General features: G+C 38.3%; 1 protein-coding gene across 4 annotated transcripts in view; it reads left to right on the plus strand.

Moving 5' to 3' along the window:
* The window catches only part of Wdfy2 (WD repeat and FYVE domain containing 2), a 167,140-nt gene that overhangs the window by 56,649 nt on the left and 93,697 nt on the right, over positions 1 to 16,794 (plus strand). For all 4 annotated transcript variants that reach the window (XM_020184663.2, XM_020184665.2, XM_020184664.2 and 1 more), the window contains exon 2: positions 7,247 to 7,314. In XM_020184663.2, coding sequence (XP_020040252.1) covers positions 7,247 to 7,314 — 68 coding nt within the window. The remainder of the gene's footprint in view (positions 1 to 7,246; positions 7,315 to 16,794) is intronic.

Raw genomic sequence — 16,794 nt, forward strand, 5'->3', positions numbered from 1 at the left:
CCTATTGCTCAAACTTTTCCTGTTAGTTTGCAGATTGCTAGGGGTGGGGCTCTTCTGTTTTTCTCGCTGTCATGGTGTGTGATTTGTTAGAGAAGTATTCCCTGGAAATCCTGGATCTTCAACACACAGTGGGATTTGCTTCCCACCCCCACTTCAAATTTCTTGGTGGTGGCAAAAATACCAATTGTCCCCTGGGGAATGAAGCTCATCGCTATGGTAACTAATGAAGGTTGCATCATTCTAGGGCACATTTTTAAAAGCCTGGATTTCAACATGGATAGACGCCCTGTCTTATTTTATTCAGTAACTTAGCAACCTGTGGTATAGTGTTTGTTGCCACCCCCAATCTTCCCTTTTCTCTCAGAAAAGTGACCTATATAGATAGTATTTTATAGTAGGCACATTTTCTCTGTGAATTTGGTTCTGTTCTTAGTTATGTTTATGGTGATGACCTTATTTTCTGGACCAAAAATCAGGACACGTTCTGCATTTAAAGAATTGTTCTGTCTATTTGGTGGCCTGCTCCATGTTTTTCTTTCCACACCACTTGGCTGTTGGCGCTATTCAGGGGTTTGTCATGGGCCTTCTTTTCTTCTTATTCACTGATCGCTACTACTATGTGCTGTGACTCCCAAATCTTAATTTCAGCTCAGTTCTCACCTCTAGACTCCATGGCAGCGCTGTCTGAATTGTTCCCAAGCTCAGAGTGTTCAAGATGAATACAACATTGCCTTCTGCAAAAATCACTGGTGAAAGGCCTTGCCATTCATGTGGCACCCCACAGCTGTCAGCCCTCAAGCCCACATGTTTCTACTTCCTGAGTGCTCTCAAGTCTGTCCTTACCTTGCTTTACGCCCTTATCTTTCTAGGCCTCTCTGGGTGCTAGGGATGGAACCCAGGCCTCGTGCATATTAGGCAAGTCCTCTACCACTGAGTTACGGCCCAGGCCCACTCAGCCTTTTTTGCATGGTTTACTGACCACGTCCACCAAACTCCTCCAAACTGGCTAGTCAGGGTAACCAGGCCTTCTTCCGGCTTCCCACAAACAAATATGATTTTTGTGACTGGTTCCTCAGTGGCTCCCCCGCCCTCAAAGTAAAATTCAGACTCTTCTGCATGGCCTCTAAGGACTTCAGTGACCTTCTGCCTGCTCTTTTGTCCAGGCCTGTCTCTCACTACTGCTGTTCACTGTGGCCTCTCTGGGCTGCCCCCTGATCCGCTACCTGAACGGGCTCCCTTCACCCTCCACATCCCTCAGGCAAATGCTTGTTCATCACTGCTAGGAAGCCTCTTGTTACTTCCTAACCCCAGGCTCCATCCTCAGAACTCTAAGACCTCTTCCTGAGCTTGTCAGCATGGGTGTCTCCCTGCCCTAGCCCTACCTTGTACTGTTCTGCCACCTGCCTGTATCTGCCAGTGCGTGGTGAGTTTCCCAAGAACAGAGGTGACACTTGTTTGTCTTTGTGGTTCCAGAGCCTCATTTTTCCCTATTGAAATGTGATCAGCTGTATCCAGAATACTATAAGATTATGCTCCTTGAAGAATAGCCTGCTGCTGAATCCATTGAGGCCCACTGTGGAGTACCTTATCTTGTTACTTTTGAGCATTCTCTCTCCCAGCTCACCCACTGCCTGTTTTTTTGACTAGTGCTAGGAGCTTGGGGGAGAAGCAGAAGCCAGTGCAATATGATCAGGCCTGTCAGTTGCTGAGAACCCAGGCTGTTTTGGATGAATGGACACTTGCCTTGCATTTCAGTAGGGGAGTATTTTCCTTCCCCAACACACAGACCTCTCCTGGCTTAAGTATTTCTCTTAATCATAGTTGTTTCTTTCCTTTTTCCATCACTTCTCTCATTTTTGTACTGGGGCTTAAATCCATGACCTTGCACATGGTAAGCATGAGTTCTACCACTGAGCTATACCCCTAGTCACAGTTGATAGTCTCTGAAAAAAAAAGTTTAAGGAAAAAGGTTTTCACTTACTCTTCAAAGCTTTTTTGTGTTGCCTAAGAATAATTTTCAGAAAGATTAAAATTTCTATGCTTTATATAGTAGACTTTACATTTACTTAGGAAATTCCTAGCCATCCAAATTGTACTTTCTGTCTTTAGGATGCAATATCTTTTTTTCTTTTTCAAGCTGCTATTTTATCACTGGAAATAAAAGGAGAGCTGTTCTTATGTAATTTTAATTTTCAGTTTAAAATTTTATCACTTGCCCTTAATACAAGTTGGTATAAGGAAGGCAGTATATTTAGTGAAGAGAGCCTTAATGATAGGGTTGTCTAAGGATTAAGTGTATATGGTTAGGTGTTTGAGGTGCTGTAATTTCTTTAGAAATGTTTGTTGCTATTAGAAACACAGGTGTTTTTTGTTTGCTGGTCTTATACCTTGCAGCTTTGTTTAATTTATTTCTAAGCTTTAGCAGTGCTTTTCCCCCCACCTCCCAAATTGGTGGATTCTTTAGAATTTTCCATATGCAGAATCATGTCATCAGAAGTAGAGTTAGTTTTACTTCTTCCTTTCCAATTTGGATGCCTCTTATTTCTTTTATTTGCCTGACTGCTTTGGCTAGGACCTCCAATAATGTTGGTTAGCAGGGATGAAAGTGGGCTTCCTTTGTTCCTGATTTTTAAGGGGAAAACCCTTTGAGTATACTATTAGCTATGAATTTTTCATGGATGCCCTTTATTAGGTTAAGAAAATTTCCTTTCACTTCTAGTGTGTTGAGTGTTATTGTCATGAAAAAAAAAAGTCAAACTTTGTCAAATGTTATTTTCTGGATTTAGATGGTCATATGTGTGATTTTTATTTTTTTCTTTATTTTATTAATGTACTATTTTATATTGATTGGCTTTCTTGTTTTGAACTACCCTTGCATTCCTGGGATAAATTTCACTTGGTCATGCTGTGTAATCCTTTTACTGTGCTGTTCAAATAGTTTTCCCAGTGTTTTGTTGAGCAGTTTTGCATCTGTATTCATAAGAGATGGGAGTCTGTAATTTTCTTGTCTGGCTTTGGTATCTGATGCTGGCCTCATGGAATGTGTTATGAACTATTCCTTCCTTTTCTATTTTTTGGAGGTTTAAATATGATTCTTATCAGTTCTCCTTTGGTTGGCCTCACCAGTGAAACCATTTTGGTCCTGCAGTTTTTTCTTTGTTGGGTGGTTTTTGGTTACTGATTCAGTCTCTTACATATAAGAGATTGTATATTTCTTCTTGAGTCCTTTTGGTAGATTGTGTGTTTCTAAGAATTTGTCCATTTAGTTTAGATTATCTGACTGGCAGGCATATAAATATTCTCTTAGAATCCTTTTAATTTCTGTAAAGTAAGAAATAATATCTCCACCTTTATTTCTGATTTACATTAATTGCTTTTTTATTTTTCTTAATTTAATGAAAAATTTGCTGCATTTGTTGATCTTTACAAAGAATTAACTTGGTTTGATTGATTCTCTCTATTGGCTTTCTATTATTTTTTTCTTAATCAGATCTTTTTATTCCCTTCCTCCTGTTGGCTTTAGTTTGCTTTTTTCCTAGTGCCTTAAGGTATGGAATTAAGTTGATGATTTGTGCTGTTTTTAAATATACTGCTATAACTCCCTTTGAGCACTGGTTTCTGTGTCCTTTGTAGGTTTCACTGTGGGTGCTTTCATTTCCATTCATCTCAAAGCATTTTCTAATTCTCTTAGTGATTGCTTCAGCCCATTGTTATTAAATAGTGTTATTTAATTCCCATATATTCATGATTTTCTTTCAGTTTTTCTTCTGTTATTGATTTTAGTTTCATTCCATTGTGGTTGGAAAAGATGCTATGTCTGCATTCAATCTTAAAATGTACTGAGATTTATTTTTATAGCCTAATATTATCCTTCATGCACACGTCAGAAGAGTGTATGTTCTGCCGTTGGGTGGAGTGTTCTGTATATGTCTGTTAGAGCTAATTGGTTTACAATGTAATTCAAGTCCTAGAATTCCTTATTGATCTTCTGTCTAGATGGTCTATACATTATTGGAAATGATGTACTGGTTAATTTTATTAGCTTTTGTTTATCTGAAAATGTCTTCATTTCTCTTTCTTTTTTTATTTTTTGGCGGTACTAGGATTCAAATTTATGGCCTTGTACTTGGTTGGTAGGCACTCCTTAAGCCATACCCCCCAGCTTGTTTTTGCTTTAGTTTCCCCTCCACCCTATAGGGTCTTGTGTTTTTGCTCAGTGCAGGTCTCAGACTGCCATCCTTCAACCTTGGGCCTCCCACATAACTCAGATCACTGGCATGTGCCATCACTCCTCGCTTATTGATTAGATGGGGGTCTCTCTAACTTTTTGCTCAAACTGGCCTTGAACCATAATCCTCCCAATCTCTGCCTTCTGAGTAGATGGGATTTCAGGCATGTACCACCTTGCCTAGCCTCTCTCTGATTTTTAAAGTGTATATCAGCCAGATATTAGAGTTCTTAGTTGGCAGTTTTTTCTTTCACCACTTAAATATAGTATCTCATTGCTTCTGTGGTTTTTGATGAGAAATTAATATTGATGACCTCTTGAATGTGACGAGTTGCTTCTTCCCTCTTACTGTTTTCAAGATTTTCTCTTTGGCTTTTTGGTTTTTTTACCCACCAAAAGCAGAAAGCACATTCTTTTCAACTGCAAACAGATCATTGACCAAACTGTCTCTTTGGCTTTTGACAGTTTGATTATATGTGTAGGTGTGGAGTTCTTTGAGTTTATCCTCTTTGGAATTCATTGAGTTTCTTGAATACATGTACATTTGTATCTTCATCAAATTTGGGGGATTCTTGGCCATTTCTCTTTAAATATTTTTTGATACCTGTCTCTCTTTTCTTATAGGACTCCCATATTGCGTATGGTGCACTTAACAATGACCTGTACAGGTCTCTTAGGCTGTTGTCATCTTCCTTCCTTTTTTTCTTCTCCTCAGGCTGGGTTAATTTTAATTGTTTTAACTTTGAGTTTACTTATTCTGTTCTCCTGCCTGCCCAAACCCGCTGTTGAACATCTCTACTGAATTTTTCATTTTAGTTATTATGCTTTTAGAAAATTTGTTTGGCTCCCTTATATAATTTCTATCTCTTGACTAATGTTCCCTCTTTGTGCATATATCCTTGTTCTGATTTCTTTAGTTCTTTGTCTACAGTTTCTGCAGCTCTTTGAGCATATGTAAGACAGCTGTTTTAAAGTCTTTGTCTACTAAGCTCAGTGCTTGGACTTCTTCATAGATAGTTTCATTTTATTTCTTTATTCTGCAAGTGGGCCATACTTTCTTTGTATGCTTTGCAACTTTTTGTTGAGAACTATACATTTCAAATAATGTAATTATAATAACTCTGAAAATCTGCTTCTCTCTCCTCCCCAGAGATTGCTGTTCTTGTTGAATGCTATAGCTGTCCATTTGTTTAGTGACTTCTCCAATCTGTTTTTACAAAGACTGTGTTCCTTGTTACATGTGATCATTGAAGTCTGTTTTGTTATCTCTGAGGTCAGCCACTGATTTCCTTGAATTTAATGAGGAAAAGGAAAGTTTCTGTGTCTTTAATGCTTTTAAATGATACTTCCTGGGAATCCTTTCAGCCCTAAGGATTGAAACAATGACCAGTCTCTGTTCCAAATTGTAGAGGATATGGTTCCCAACAGGCCACTCTATGAACATAGGCTACTCTCCATGTGTGCCTGCCATGGGCCAGGGCATGGACAATGGAAGCTATTAAATGTCAGGACTCATAGAAATTTATCACTTCCCTGGACATTGTGAACATTTAATTAGACATCATAGAGTTCCGTGATAGTTGATTCTGACAGTTCTTGCCAGCTCAGTAGTTGATTGGTGGAAAGACTTATTCTTGGAGTCTTTTACTCCACCATCTTCATGATGTCACTCCTGTATTGCTTCTTATTGAAACAGTAATACCAATATTACAATGTTGTACTAATATATGTAGTAAAAGGAACTTGTTTAAGAGAGGAGTGAAAATAGTGTGTAAATAGTGTCTGTATAGAGAGTTACTTCCTACAGATTAGTTACATACATTCTATCTGTCCACTCACAGATGAGGGTAGTTGATCAAAAAGACTGAATTTGGCATGTATATGAAGTGATATCATTATATAGCACCTCATCATTACTTATGACTATTCAAAGAAAGTGGCATTTATTGTGTTTGTAGTTGGTCTAGTGCTTTTCTTGTTACTTGTTTATAGGACACTCACTGATTGCTGGGGAGATGTCCAACACAATTTAAAACTTAATCTAGTGTGATGACTAAAATAATCTCTTTAGATAGTGTTCAATCAGTCTCTTACTCTGCTTATTGCCCTGATGGGGAGAGGCTTAATGGTGCAGGGTAAGGTGCATGGCCTCTGTGATTGTCCTGGCAGTGGGAAACTGGCCATTATCTTCAGTTTGGTGTACATTATTTTTTCTGGTCTCTTAGCCTCATGTGTTGGCCTTGGTAGCATATACTAATGATGTCATGGTTGGTGTAACTTGTGATCAGATCCTTCTGGTTGATCAAAACCTGGTGATACCCTGCATATGGTTCAGTCTCCAGCTCAGACTCACTGGGCTCTCCTGGGTGCCTTGACTCGATCTAGCCAGCAGGCCTGGGACTTCATCCAGCCTTTGTTGGAAGATAACCCTGTTCCATAATGGGCTCCCTGGCTGGCACACTAGCTCAGAACAACTGACTCTCAGAGCTTACCACTGCTTGACCATGGTTGGAAAAAATTCTTTGAGATAAGGGCCTGGTGTGCAGAGCTGTGGATTTACTGTAATCCTGTTCATGTCAGATGCATATTATTTCATTTGCTCTCTTTGCACTTCTTCACAGAGCAGTCTCCCTCTGGTTTCACTAGGAAAACTTAACAGTTCCCTAGGAAGATGGATGCTTCCAGAGACTAGTGCAAAGGTCAGACACCTGGAAAGGCAAAACAGCAACAGTGGAAATAATTTTCAAACACAATTGTGATTAGACATGTGTGGCATGTATGCATATATAAGGGTGACATTTAAAGAGTCATGTAAATTCTAAATGTGCAGAAGCATCAAACTTAAAGAATATAGGATTTTTAGATGCATATATAGATAATGTGCATCTACATACATTATATATGTAGTGAAGGTTAAGTAGTTAAGACATGATATGCATATAAGTTTGGTTTCTGTGTCATCATTTTCCCATGACTAAAACTACTGTGACTTCATGCACATATTTTCTTCTGTTGCAGGACAGTTCGTGTTTGGTTAAAGAGAGACAGCGGACAATATTGGCCAAGCATATACCATGCAATGCCTTGTAAGTATCTGGGTCTCTATCTTGAGAAACCAGACCTGCACTCCAACTCTTCTTCTTTCCCCCTTTGCCTTCTCTGTATTTTCTTCTTGGGTAAGAAAGACTGGAGGTTGGGGATCTAATTGTAATGAAATGTATATTATTTGAGAGTTTCTGAGGTTCTCACTATGAAAAGTAGGAACATGGTTCTGAAATTGACTATATTCAGACCTGCTGAATAAGATTAATGGAAGGTCTACAGCATATAGGCTGCATGATTTCAGCAGTCTCCCTCTTGTTTCCAACTTTTTGTTTAACTATTTTGGAAAAGTATGTCCCTAGACAATTCAAAATTTTGTTCAGTGATTACATTTGTGAGGTAAATTTGTCCTTGCATTATTGTTACAGCATTTATTCAAATTTAAGACATTCAGTTCTCAAAAGGATTTTCTTAGGATTAAAACATTCTAATTAGAAGTGGATTTCATTTCCCCATGATCTCATCAGAGAAATTTGTCCTTGCACTGATTGATCTTCCAAATAGACTTGAGAGAGAAAGAGAAAGAGAGAGAAACTGGTAGAAGTTACCTTACAAGTGAAGAATTGACCACACAAATTAGGAAATTTGTTTTTAGTCTAGTATTCTTTCTTGAAAATTAATGAAGTTTGGTAATCCTGTTCTGTGTTTATTTTAGTGTAAAATAATTGTTTAAATTCATTATCAGTTGTATTAAATATTTCCTTTACTCTCCTCCTTCAAATCTTACTACACTTGATCTTAGCCAAAAGACTGAAGCAGTCTAGAAAAATCTCCCAGTTTGTTATTTTGGCATCTGTACCCTCTGGCTGGCAGCAGTGTGTGTACCTCAGCCCTTGATATAAGTATCCCAGTTTGAGAAGTACAGCCTGCTATACACAAGCAAAATGAATTCATGCTAAATTATATATGTGATTAAGTTTATGACTCTGGCAAAGAATATTGTAATAACATTTTTGCCTATTTATGGACAAATTAATTATTAAGGCTATAATAGTTTTCAATGATTTTCAAATGATCTTTGAGTCTTTGCATGACTTTATATAATTTTTTAGTAAATAGATGCTGACCGTAAAGCTGAACCCGTCTTCTATGAAGAAGTAACTTCTTGGAATTCTGAATACTATATTTTCCTTTTACCTGTTGTGCTTTCAGTAGACAGTATAAGCTATCTGCCCAAAATTAGATGCCCAAAAGGAAGATGAACTTGTAGTGATGAGAGTTTAGAGAAATGGAAAAGGAAAAGGATTCTCTGATTTTTTTTCTTTTTTCCTGATTTTTAAGTGACATAACCAAGTCATTTCCTTTGTCTTTCTTCTTCAACAAACTTGACACAATATCTAACTGGAAGAGATGGAGAAACACTATAATCCAACCAGTTGAAGTTGGCCCCAGAAATCTATTGCCCTTGACTATAGAGGAGAACCAGACCTGGGGGTGGCAAAAAAGGAATTGTTTTGTGATCGGCATTATCACAGCTTCCTAAGAAATTGCTTCCCCATCCCCTTCCCTGTACACACATACATACACATATTGATGTCACTTTCTTATCTGTTCTTTACTTGGCCATGACTGAGCACAGCCAAGACCATGCTCACAGAAAGACCTCTGTTTCCATTTTTATCATTAATCATGTATATGTAAGAAAGACTAAAGGTTACAGTAGCTCCCATACCTGCCATATGTACTCATTTCATATTTATGTAAAGAGGGCTTGGGGTGTGGCTCTGAGGTAGAACACTTGCCTAGCACATGTAAGGCCTTGAGTTCAATACCCCACACTGCAAACAAAACAAAATAGATTCTTATGGAAGGACTGAGTCTAGTAATAAAGATGATATTCCTCAAGAACATTATCACCTATTTTCCTAATGATTGACCGTGAGCTTCCAGAAACACCTATGGCATTCTACTAAAGGGAGTAAAACGGGGGCTGCTTTGCTATTCAGAGTGTTGTCTCTGGTCCAGAATAATCAGCATCACCTGAGAAATAGTAGTACTGCACTGCTGGGTTCCACGCCAAGGCTACAGTTTGCATTTTAGTAAAAATCCCTAGGTGATTTGAATGTACATTAAAGTTCAAGAAGATGTCTTGGGCCTGTGGGTGTGGCTTAAATGGTAGAGCGCCTCCTAGCAAGCTCATTCCTGAGTTCAAATTGCATATGGCCAAAAAATTAAGATTATCTTGTGACAAGTAGCCAACATACTATTTATCTATCTATCCATCCATCCATCCATTTATCTATAAATGAATACAGCTGAAGCCTTTTGCGTTTATAGTATTTATTTGTAAATATGTAGATACAAGTGTACATGTTAGTAAATCAAACATTAACTGCACACCTACTGCATACAGGCCACTGATGGGGATGGCCAGGGATTTGCAGATGAGCAAGGTACATATGATTGAGGATTTCTATAAATTTTCAGTGTTTGATGATTCTACTCCTGTTCACAGGTAAAAGAAAAAACACTATGTTCTTCATAATTAGCCAGAAATTTGCTTTTTATGTTCCTAGGAATCTTTTCCATTCTGATGACACTGTATGGACCTTAACTTAGCAAGAATGTATGCTTTGTTTAACTTGTGCAGCATCTCACTGCACAAGAAAATAAGTTACACTTTGGCCAGATAGAGAATCAGAAATAGATTTGAGTTTCCAAGGGATTGTTTGCAGTCTCCTTTATTGAAAGTTCTTTTGCAAAGCGGTTACTCAGTATTATCTTTAAATAATGGTTATGTGGTATTTAGTTACAAAATAAATGAAAAGGAAAGTGAGTAATTTCAGAGGCCATAAAATGGACACCACAAGGCATAGGACCATAATGTGCATTTATACTAGCATATAATAAGTAGTAGATCAAATGCAGAAGAAAGTATTCTGCACATTTAAAAAATGTTTATTTTGTCCTCTGAAATATCTTTTAAATATTGCGTCTGTCATGTTCTGGGCAGGAGAGTAGATGTTTGGTATCTTCTAGAAGAATTTGAAGTTCAGTGGAGGAATGAGGTCAGGAGGCATTAAAGGAGAAAAAATAGTGAAGACTACACCTGATGACAGGAAAGTCTGAAAGGCAGAGTGTAATGAGGCTGAGTGAAGGCAGGGGAGTGGCAGACAGAGGACTGAAGAGCAGAGGAGTCATGCAAAACCACTTTGGGAGTGTCTCCACACTCCTTTTCTAAGCAGCTCTTCTTTCCCTTAGGGAAGGAAGCCTGTAGAAACCAGACTTGCCAAGTGAAGGCTGTTTGCCCTGGGCCCATCTGATTTTCCCAAGAATTTAGCATTTGGACTAGGAAGTGCTAGTTTCAGATAGGCAGGTCCCTTGATCTGGGAACATAGAAACCAGAGTTGTGAGGCATTGTGTGCCTGGAGAAGCAAGGAGACAGGACTCTCTGAGTCAGTGATTCCTAAAGTTTTCCCTCCCCATCCTCCTAATTCTTCAGTAGGCTGGCTATGCTTCTGTCTTTGAGGTCATGAGATACCCCATCTCCTACTGGGTGTGCCCATTAGTGCGTTAGTTGGCACCGGTGACTTTCCTTTAGTTGTAGTTGCAAGTGTTTAACTAAGCCTGGCCCTGATTATATGTCTCCTGATTCCCATCTGTTTGTTTCTCCTGGATTTCTGTGGTCTTTAAAGAGAAGGGACTGAGCTGTGCCCTATTGGAGCCACTGTGGTGTTGAGCTGAACATAGTCTGGGAAAAGTGATGACATATAAAGAAGGAAAGCAGAAAGTAATATTTGAACCTCTTTAATCTCTTTGGATAATTCATCGAATAAATGCTAAATGTTTCTTCCATACCCATACCATACTAAGGAAAGAGTGGTTAAATATGGCGGTCAGTCCCTATCTTCTTGGTGTTCTCAGTCTGGTGGGAAAGGCAGACATTTAATGAGTACCAACCATGATGCATGATGAGGGAACAGGTGTGATGGGGACACAATCACAAAGGCTCCCTAAAGAAAGTCCATTTAGGCTGGGCATGGCAGCTCACTCCTAAAATGCCAGCTACTGGGGAGGCAGAGATCAGGAGAATATAGGTTTTAGTCCAGACCAGGCACAAAGTTACAGAGTCCCCATCTCAATCAATAAAGCAGATATGGTGGTGTGAGCCTGTTATCCCAGCTACACAGAGGCCAGGAGAATCATGGTCTAAATTCAGTCCTTATGGAGACTACCTAAAAAATAATTAAAGCAAAAAAAGAGCTGTAGCATTGTCCAAGTGGTAAATCACCTGCCTAGCATGGGCAGGGCCCTGAGTGTTGCCTAAACCAACCACAAGAAAAGCAAAGTCCATTTAAACCTTGCTCTTTGTAGAGGTGGGGTTTTTGTTTGTTTGTTTATCTGGTAGTAGGAATTGAATCCAGGACTCTGCACATGTTAAATATTCACTGTACCCCTGAATTTGGAATGGCTGCTGGCTTGTTTTGTACTTTGCTATAATCTAGCTAGCTTTATGTATGAATGAGAAATCAGAGCATTTTGTATCAAATATTCTTTCGAAGGAGTATATCCTCGTGGTATATCTATGTAGCAGCTGCTAATTGCTTGTGACAATAACAGCTTACAGCCTGCCCATTTGGGACCCTCTTTGCCTGTCTTTGTAAACTAGAGAGGCCTTCCTCAGGGTACAGAGTTGAGGTTTCAATTGCATCCATAAACATGATTATTTGTTCCAGGTTTCTAATAGATACCATTCCGACCACAACATTTACATCACACTACAGAGAAAACCCATGTGAAAGACACAGGCCTTCCTGTTATCATGGTTGAGATATTTTAGATTTACTTTACCAGTTAGCTTTCTCACTCCTGGGGTCAGACAAAGGAGAGGCAGGGAGGAATCTGAATCGCCAGCCGGGGTGGCAGGTGGTGGAAATTGTGCTCCCAGAGGATTAGGTATCATGGGTGGGCCTTTAGTGCCAACCTCTCCCCTGGGTAAATCACCTTGCTGCCAAAGGTGGAGGGGCAGGTGCCTCAGGTGGGGCAGTTGAGAAGTTGGAAAAGCTCTGTGGTTCTGTCATTGCCAAGCCAGGCAAGGGGAATTTACCTTGGCTCCTGAGTGTCTGTATATTTGTCCCTAAAGCAAAACAGAAGGCATTTTTTTTCAAAGATAGTACAAATACAGAGGCATAGGGCAATAACATGAACTTGTTTTGTCATCTGTCCAGCTCTCTACCTTGGCTTGGTGGGATGCATCTGTCCAGTCTGAAGTTGTGGGAAGTGGGATGGAGGGAAAGGGCTTAGACTCTTCCTTTTACTCCAGTAGCCGCACAAATAAGGTTTCCTGCATGTATCATGAGACAGAAAAGGTTGGGAGCTATAATAGCTCTGAGGATCTGTTACTTGATCCTTAGGGATAATGTGAAACATGGAACCAACAAAGTTTCTCAACCAATCTTTAATTTTCTTTCTGTTCTTATATATCTTTAAATTAATTATGACTTTGCTTATTTATATTGTTTGGTTTTATTTTACTTGCCTCTTAAGCCATTTTAAATTCTTTGTGAAATGAGGTAGGGAATGCATGAAATGAGTTATCTTAAGATAAACAGAGAAACGAAGTTAGAACATGATAAAGTCTGTTGTTGACATTAAATCTAGCCACCCCCAAATGCATTGTGTTAGATTGGAGCATTTAAAATAGTTTATAGATGAGAGAACCTGTGCTTGGGAGGGAAACTGGAAATTTTGAGTTTTAATTGTTTTTATTTTATTTTTAATAGTTTTATTATCTTTTATAAAATAATTTTATTAGGGTGTATTCATTGTACAGGGGGAATTCATAGCAACAATTCCTATTAGGCTTATATCGTACATTGGTTAAATCACTCCCATCCTCTCTCTCCCTCAACCTCTTTCCCGCGTCACTTAAAGCAATTGCAAGAGGTTTCTTAGTTCTGTTTCATATAGGTATATGAAGTCTATCTACCATATACCCTCCCCTTAATATCCTTCATTCACCCTCCCCCCTCTCACAAGTACTCCTCCACACACTGTACCTATTTTACAGTCCTGTCTTTCATTATTAATATTTAAGTTGATGTTTAAAATAGTTTTATTATTTTTTGAATTAAATTAGAATACATTAATAGTATGAGGGGGGGTTTCATTATGGTAATTCCAGACATGATTTTTATTATTGCTCCTAATTTACAGAGTTGCTTTGGGCAAGTTCTTTACATTTGCTCTGCCTTGAAGCCCAACAGATAAAACTGTCTGTTTTCTTTATTCTCAGACTTGCAAAAATATTTTAGTTATTGGATATATCAAATAACTACTTCTATAATAAACTTAGGGTCTTTGTATTGAGCAATATAACTCTCAGTCTTGATGTTAGCCTAGAGTTACTAGTTAAAAATTGCTAATTTGTGAGGCTGTGGCTGGGTTGGTTTCTTTTTCTCATTTGTTGTAATTAGTCTGAAGGCAACAGAGTACTTGAAATTGAGGATTTGAAAAATTAAGTTGCTTAATAAGTTCATATGCTTTATATCTGGAATGGAAATGAGACATTTTGCTTGCAAGTTGCAATTTCCCCATTGATGAGGAGAACTTTTGATAATTCAAGGCCATGAAGGTGGTTTCTGTGCTGGGTTTATTGGAGTTTTTGGGAAAAGTTCATGTGAGTAGATTAGTGGTTAGAAAAGTATTTAAAATTATGAACTTGGCAGTTCTGTTTTCATAAGGTAGTATTATTTTGGTGACTTTTAAACATACTTAAGTCAATTGAGAGAATTCCTTGCCACTCTGAGTGATGGATGCATAACTGGGAAAATGCTTACCCTATTGTTTTAGTTTTACTGTATTTCAAATAATTCCTGGGTTCCTGACTGTGCAGTATATTGCTCATTTTCTGGGTTCTTTTTTATAGGCTATATTATGGAACCATATGTAAAAATAATTTATGTGTATAAAAACAATTTGTTTTTACTATTTATGTTTTTAAAAACAATACCGAAATGTTAATTTCTATATTTACTAAGAAGAAAATGTACCCAAGAAACTTCTGATTTTTTTTAAATGGAAAGTGAAGAAAAAAAAGGATCTAGTATCCAAATGAAGCTTACCAGATATTAATTAATCTGAGTAAGTATAGCATTTACTTAGCATACTCCTGTTTGATTTTCATCTGACAACATTTTAAAATTTACTGTAGTAAGATCAGTTGAATATAACTTCAAATTTGTCTAGAACCATGTGTGATGTCAATAGTCCAAGCACTCAGCAGGCTGAGGTGGGAAGATCTCTTGAGTCCAGGAGTTCAACACTAGCCTGTGCAACATAGGGAGAAACTGTTCCAAAACAAAACAAAACCTGTCTGGAAGAAACAAAAATGACCATTTCTAGATGATTATAACTTTGTGATGTTACTTAGCATGATGGTTAACTTTAGTAGAGTACATCCGATGTTTGATTTAAATGAAAAATGCTGGATAACAAAGTCATCAAAACACATATGTACTTAATGAAATAAAGCATTGGTTTGGACTAGGGGCATGACTTAAATGGTAGGGCGCTTGCCTAGCAAGTATGAGGTCCTGAGTTCAAGTCCCAATACTACCCCTCCCCCCAAAAAAGTTTGAGTACTACAAATGTAATATTATCCCAAAACATATAAGGCCGAATGAAATAGTGTCAAATCTTTGCTTTTGGGAGGTATATTTTTCACTGGAGGCTCTACTGAAGTTCCCCTTATTGTGGGATCCTGACATTTAACTTCATGATGCCTTTAACACCTCATGTTTTATTCCCGGAAGTTCTGTTGTTTATTTAGATTTAAAGTTCCAACTAGAACATCTCATGGGGAAAATTAGTGTCTCTTGCCAAATAATGCCATTAGCATTGTAAAGCAGTCAGTGTGATTGAAAGCCAGGGCTGAAATTTGTGTTTATTTGATCAAAGTTCAAACAGCCAGTAAAGAACAGAAAATAAATTAGGCATAAATGAAAGAAGTATAGGTGTCAGTAACAGAGCTTAGGAAATTTTCCACAAAATACAGATATTTTGAGAATGCTTCCTCTCAGCTATGCTTTTTTATTTTTATTTTTTTTTTTTTTAGGGCATGGTCTTTTTGATACCAGTTGTGGGAGAACAATATTAGAAATACAAGCAGCTGCTTTTTCTTTAATTCATTTAATTATTGACTTGTTGAGGTTGGTGTTGGTGTCTTGAGTCTCCTTTGTCTAGGACTCATATCTCTTGAGCCCTTTTCAAATTGTATGGTCATTAATATAACCACCCAGGTTGGGGCATTTCCTTATTTTAATTTTCCCTGAACTTAATGCTGAATGTCTGTCTTAAATTATAAAGATTTCATGACAGACTATGAAGGTCTAAAGTCCTGTTATTAACAAAACCGTGGACTGGGGATATATAGCACAGTGGTAGAACACTCGTCTAGCATGTGTGAGGTCCTGGGTTCCATCCCCAGCATCTCAAAACAACAATGAAAAAAAAATTGCTAATACTAATATGAGAGAGTAAGAGGTCTCATTATCCATAGACCAGAACAAATTTCTTTTCTATCCTATTTGTACCTTTCATTGTCTTCCCCAGTATATGTTTTTTTTGTCATTAGTATGAGACATTTCTGTAGGTAAGTGCCATATCTTAGTCACATAGTGTGAAAAATGAGTTCTGTATTATTTTCTCAAGAAACCAGTCATTTCTCTCCTACACTTAAATAAAAGGGTTGAGGGGAAATAAAAAGTTGTAATATAATGTCAATTAGGCCAGTGGCAAGACCTTGAATTTCAGTTTTTCAGATAGCATAGGGGCAATCTCAGGCCAACTACATATAATATGAAAATGTGAGAGGATTTGGCAAAGCTGACTCAGTATGATTTTATCCTTTTCTCACAAGAAGCTGTGTGTGTGTGTGTGTGTGTGTGTGTGTGTGTGTGTGTGTGTGTGGTAGAAGGTGTATCTTCACATTTTGTATCATGCTGTATTTATTTCATCTACAGCTTACCATTGCAGTTTTGAAAGAGGAAGTCAGTAGAAGGATCTTGCACTGCAATTTTATAGTTCTGGCCAGCCACTTCAGTCTTTGGGGAAAACAGTTTTTTTGGGTTTGGGGGAGGGTTTTTTTTTTTTTTTTTTTAGGAGGGTGGTAGTGGGGTTTGAACTCAGGGCCTCAGCTTAGTAGGCAGGTGCTCTGCCACTGGAGCTATGCAGCCAGCCCATTTTGTTCTGGTGATTTTTGACATAGGATCTTTCTTATATTCTGGCTCTTCTGGATCGCCGTCCTTCTGCTTGTGCCACCATGCCCAGCCACTGGTTGAGATGGGGGTCTTGCAAACTTTTTGCCTAGGCTGGCTTGTATGGTGATTCTGCCAATTTCTATCTTCCAAGTAGCTAGTATTATAGGCTTGGGCTACCACTCCTGGCCTGAAGAAGGCAGTTTTAAGATGGGAGAATAAAACAGTTGCCCAGCCAGTTCATCCTTAACCTGATTCAGCCAGGAG

The sequence above is a fragment of the Castor canadensis genome, chromosome 10, assembly GCF_047511655.1.
Source record: "Castor canadensis chromosome 10, mCasCan1.hap1v2, whole genome shotgun sequence".
In the NCBI taxonomy this organism is placed as follows: Eukaryota; Metazoa; Chordata; class Mammalia; order Rodentia; family Castoridae; genus Castor; species Castor canadensis.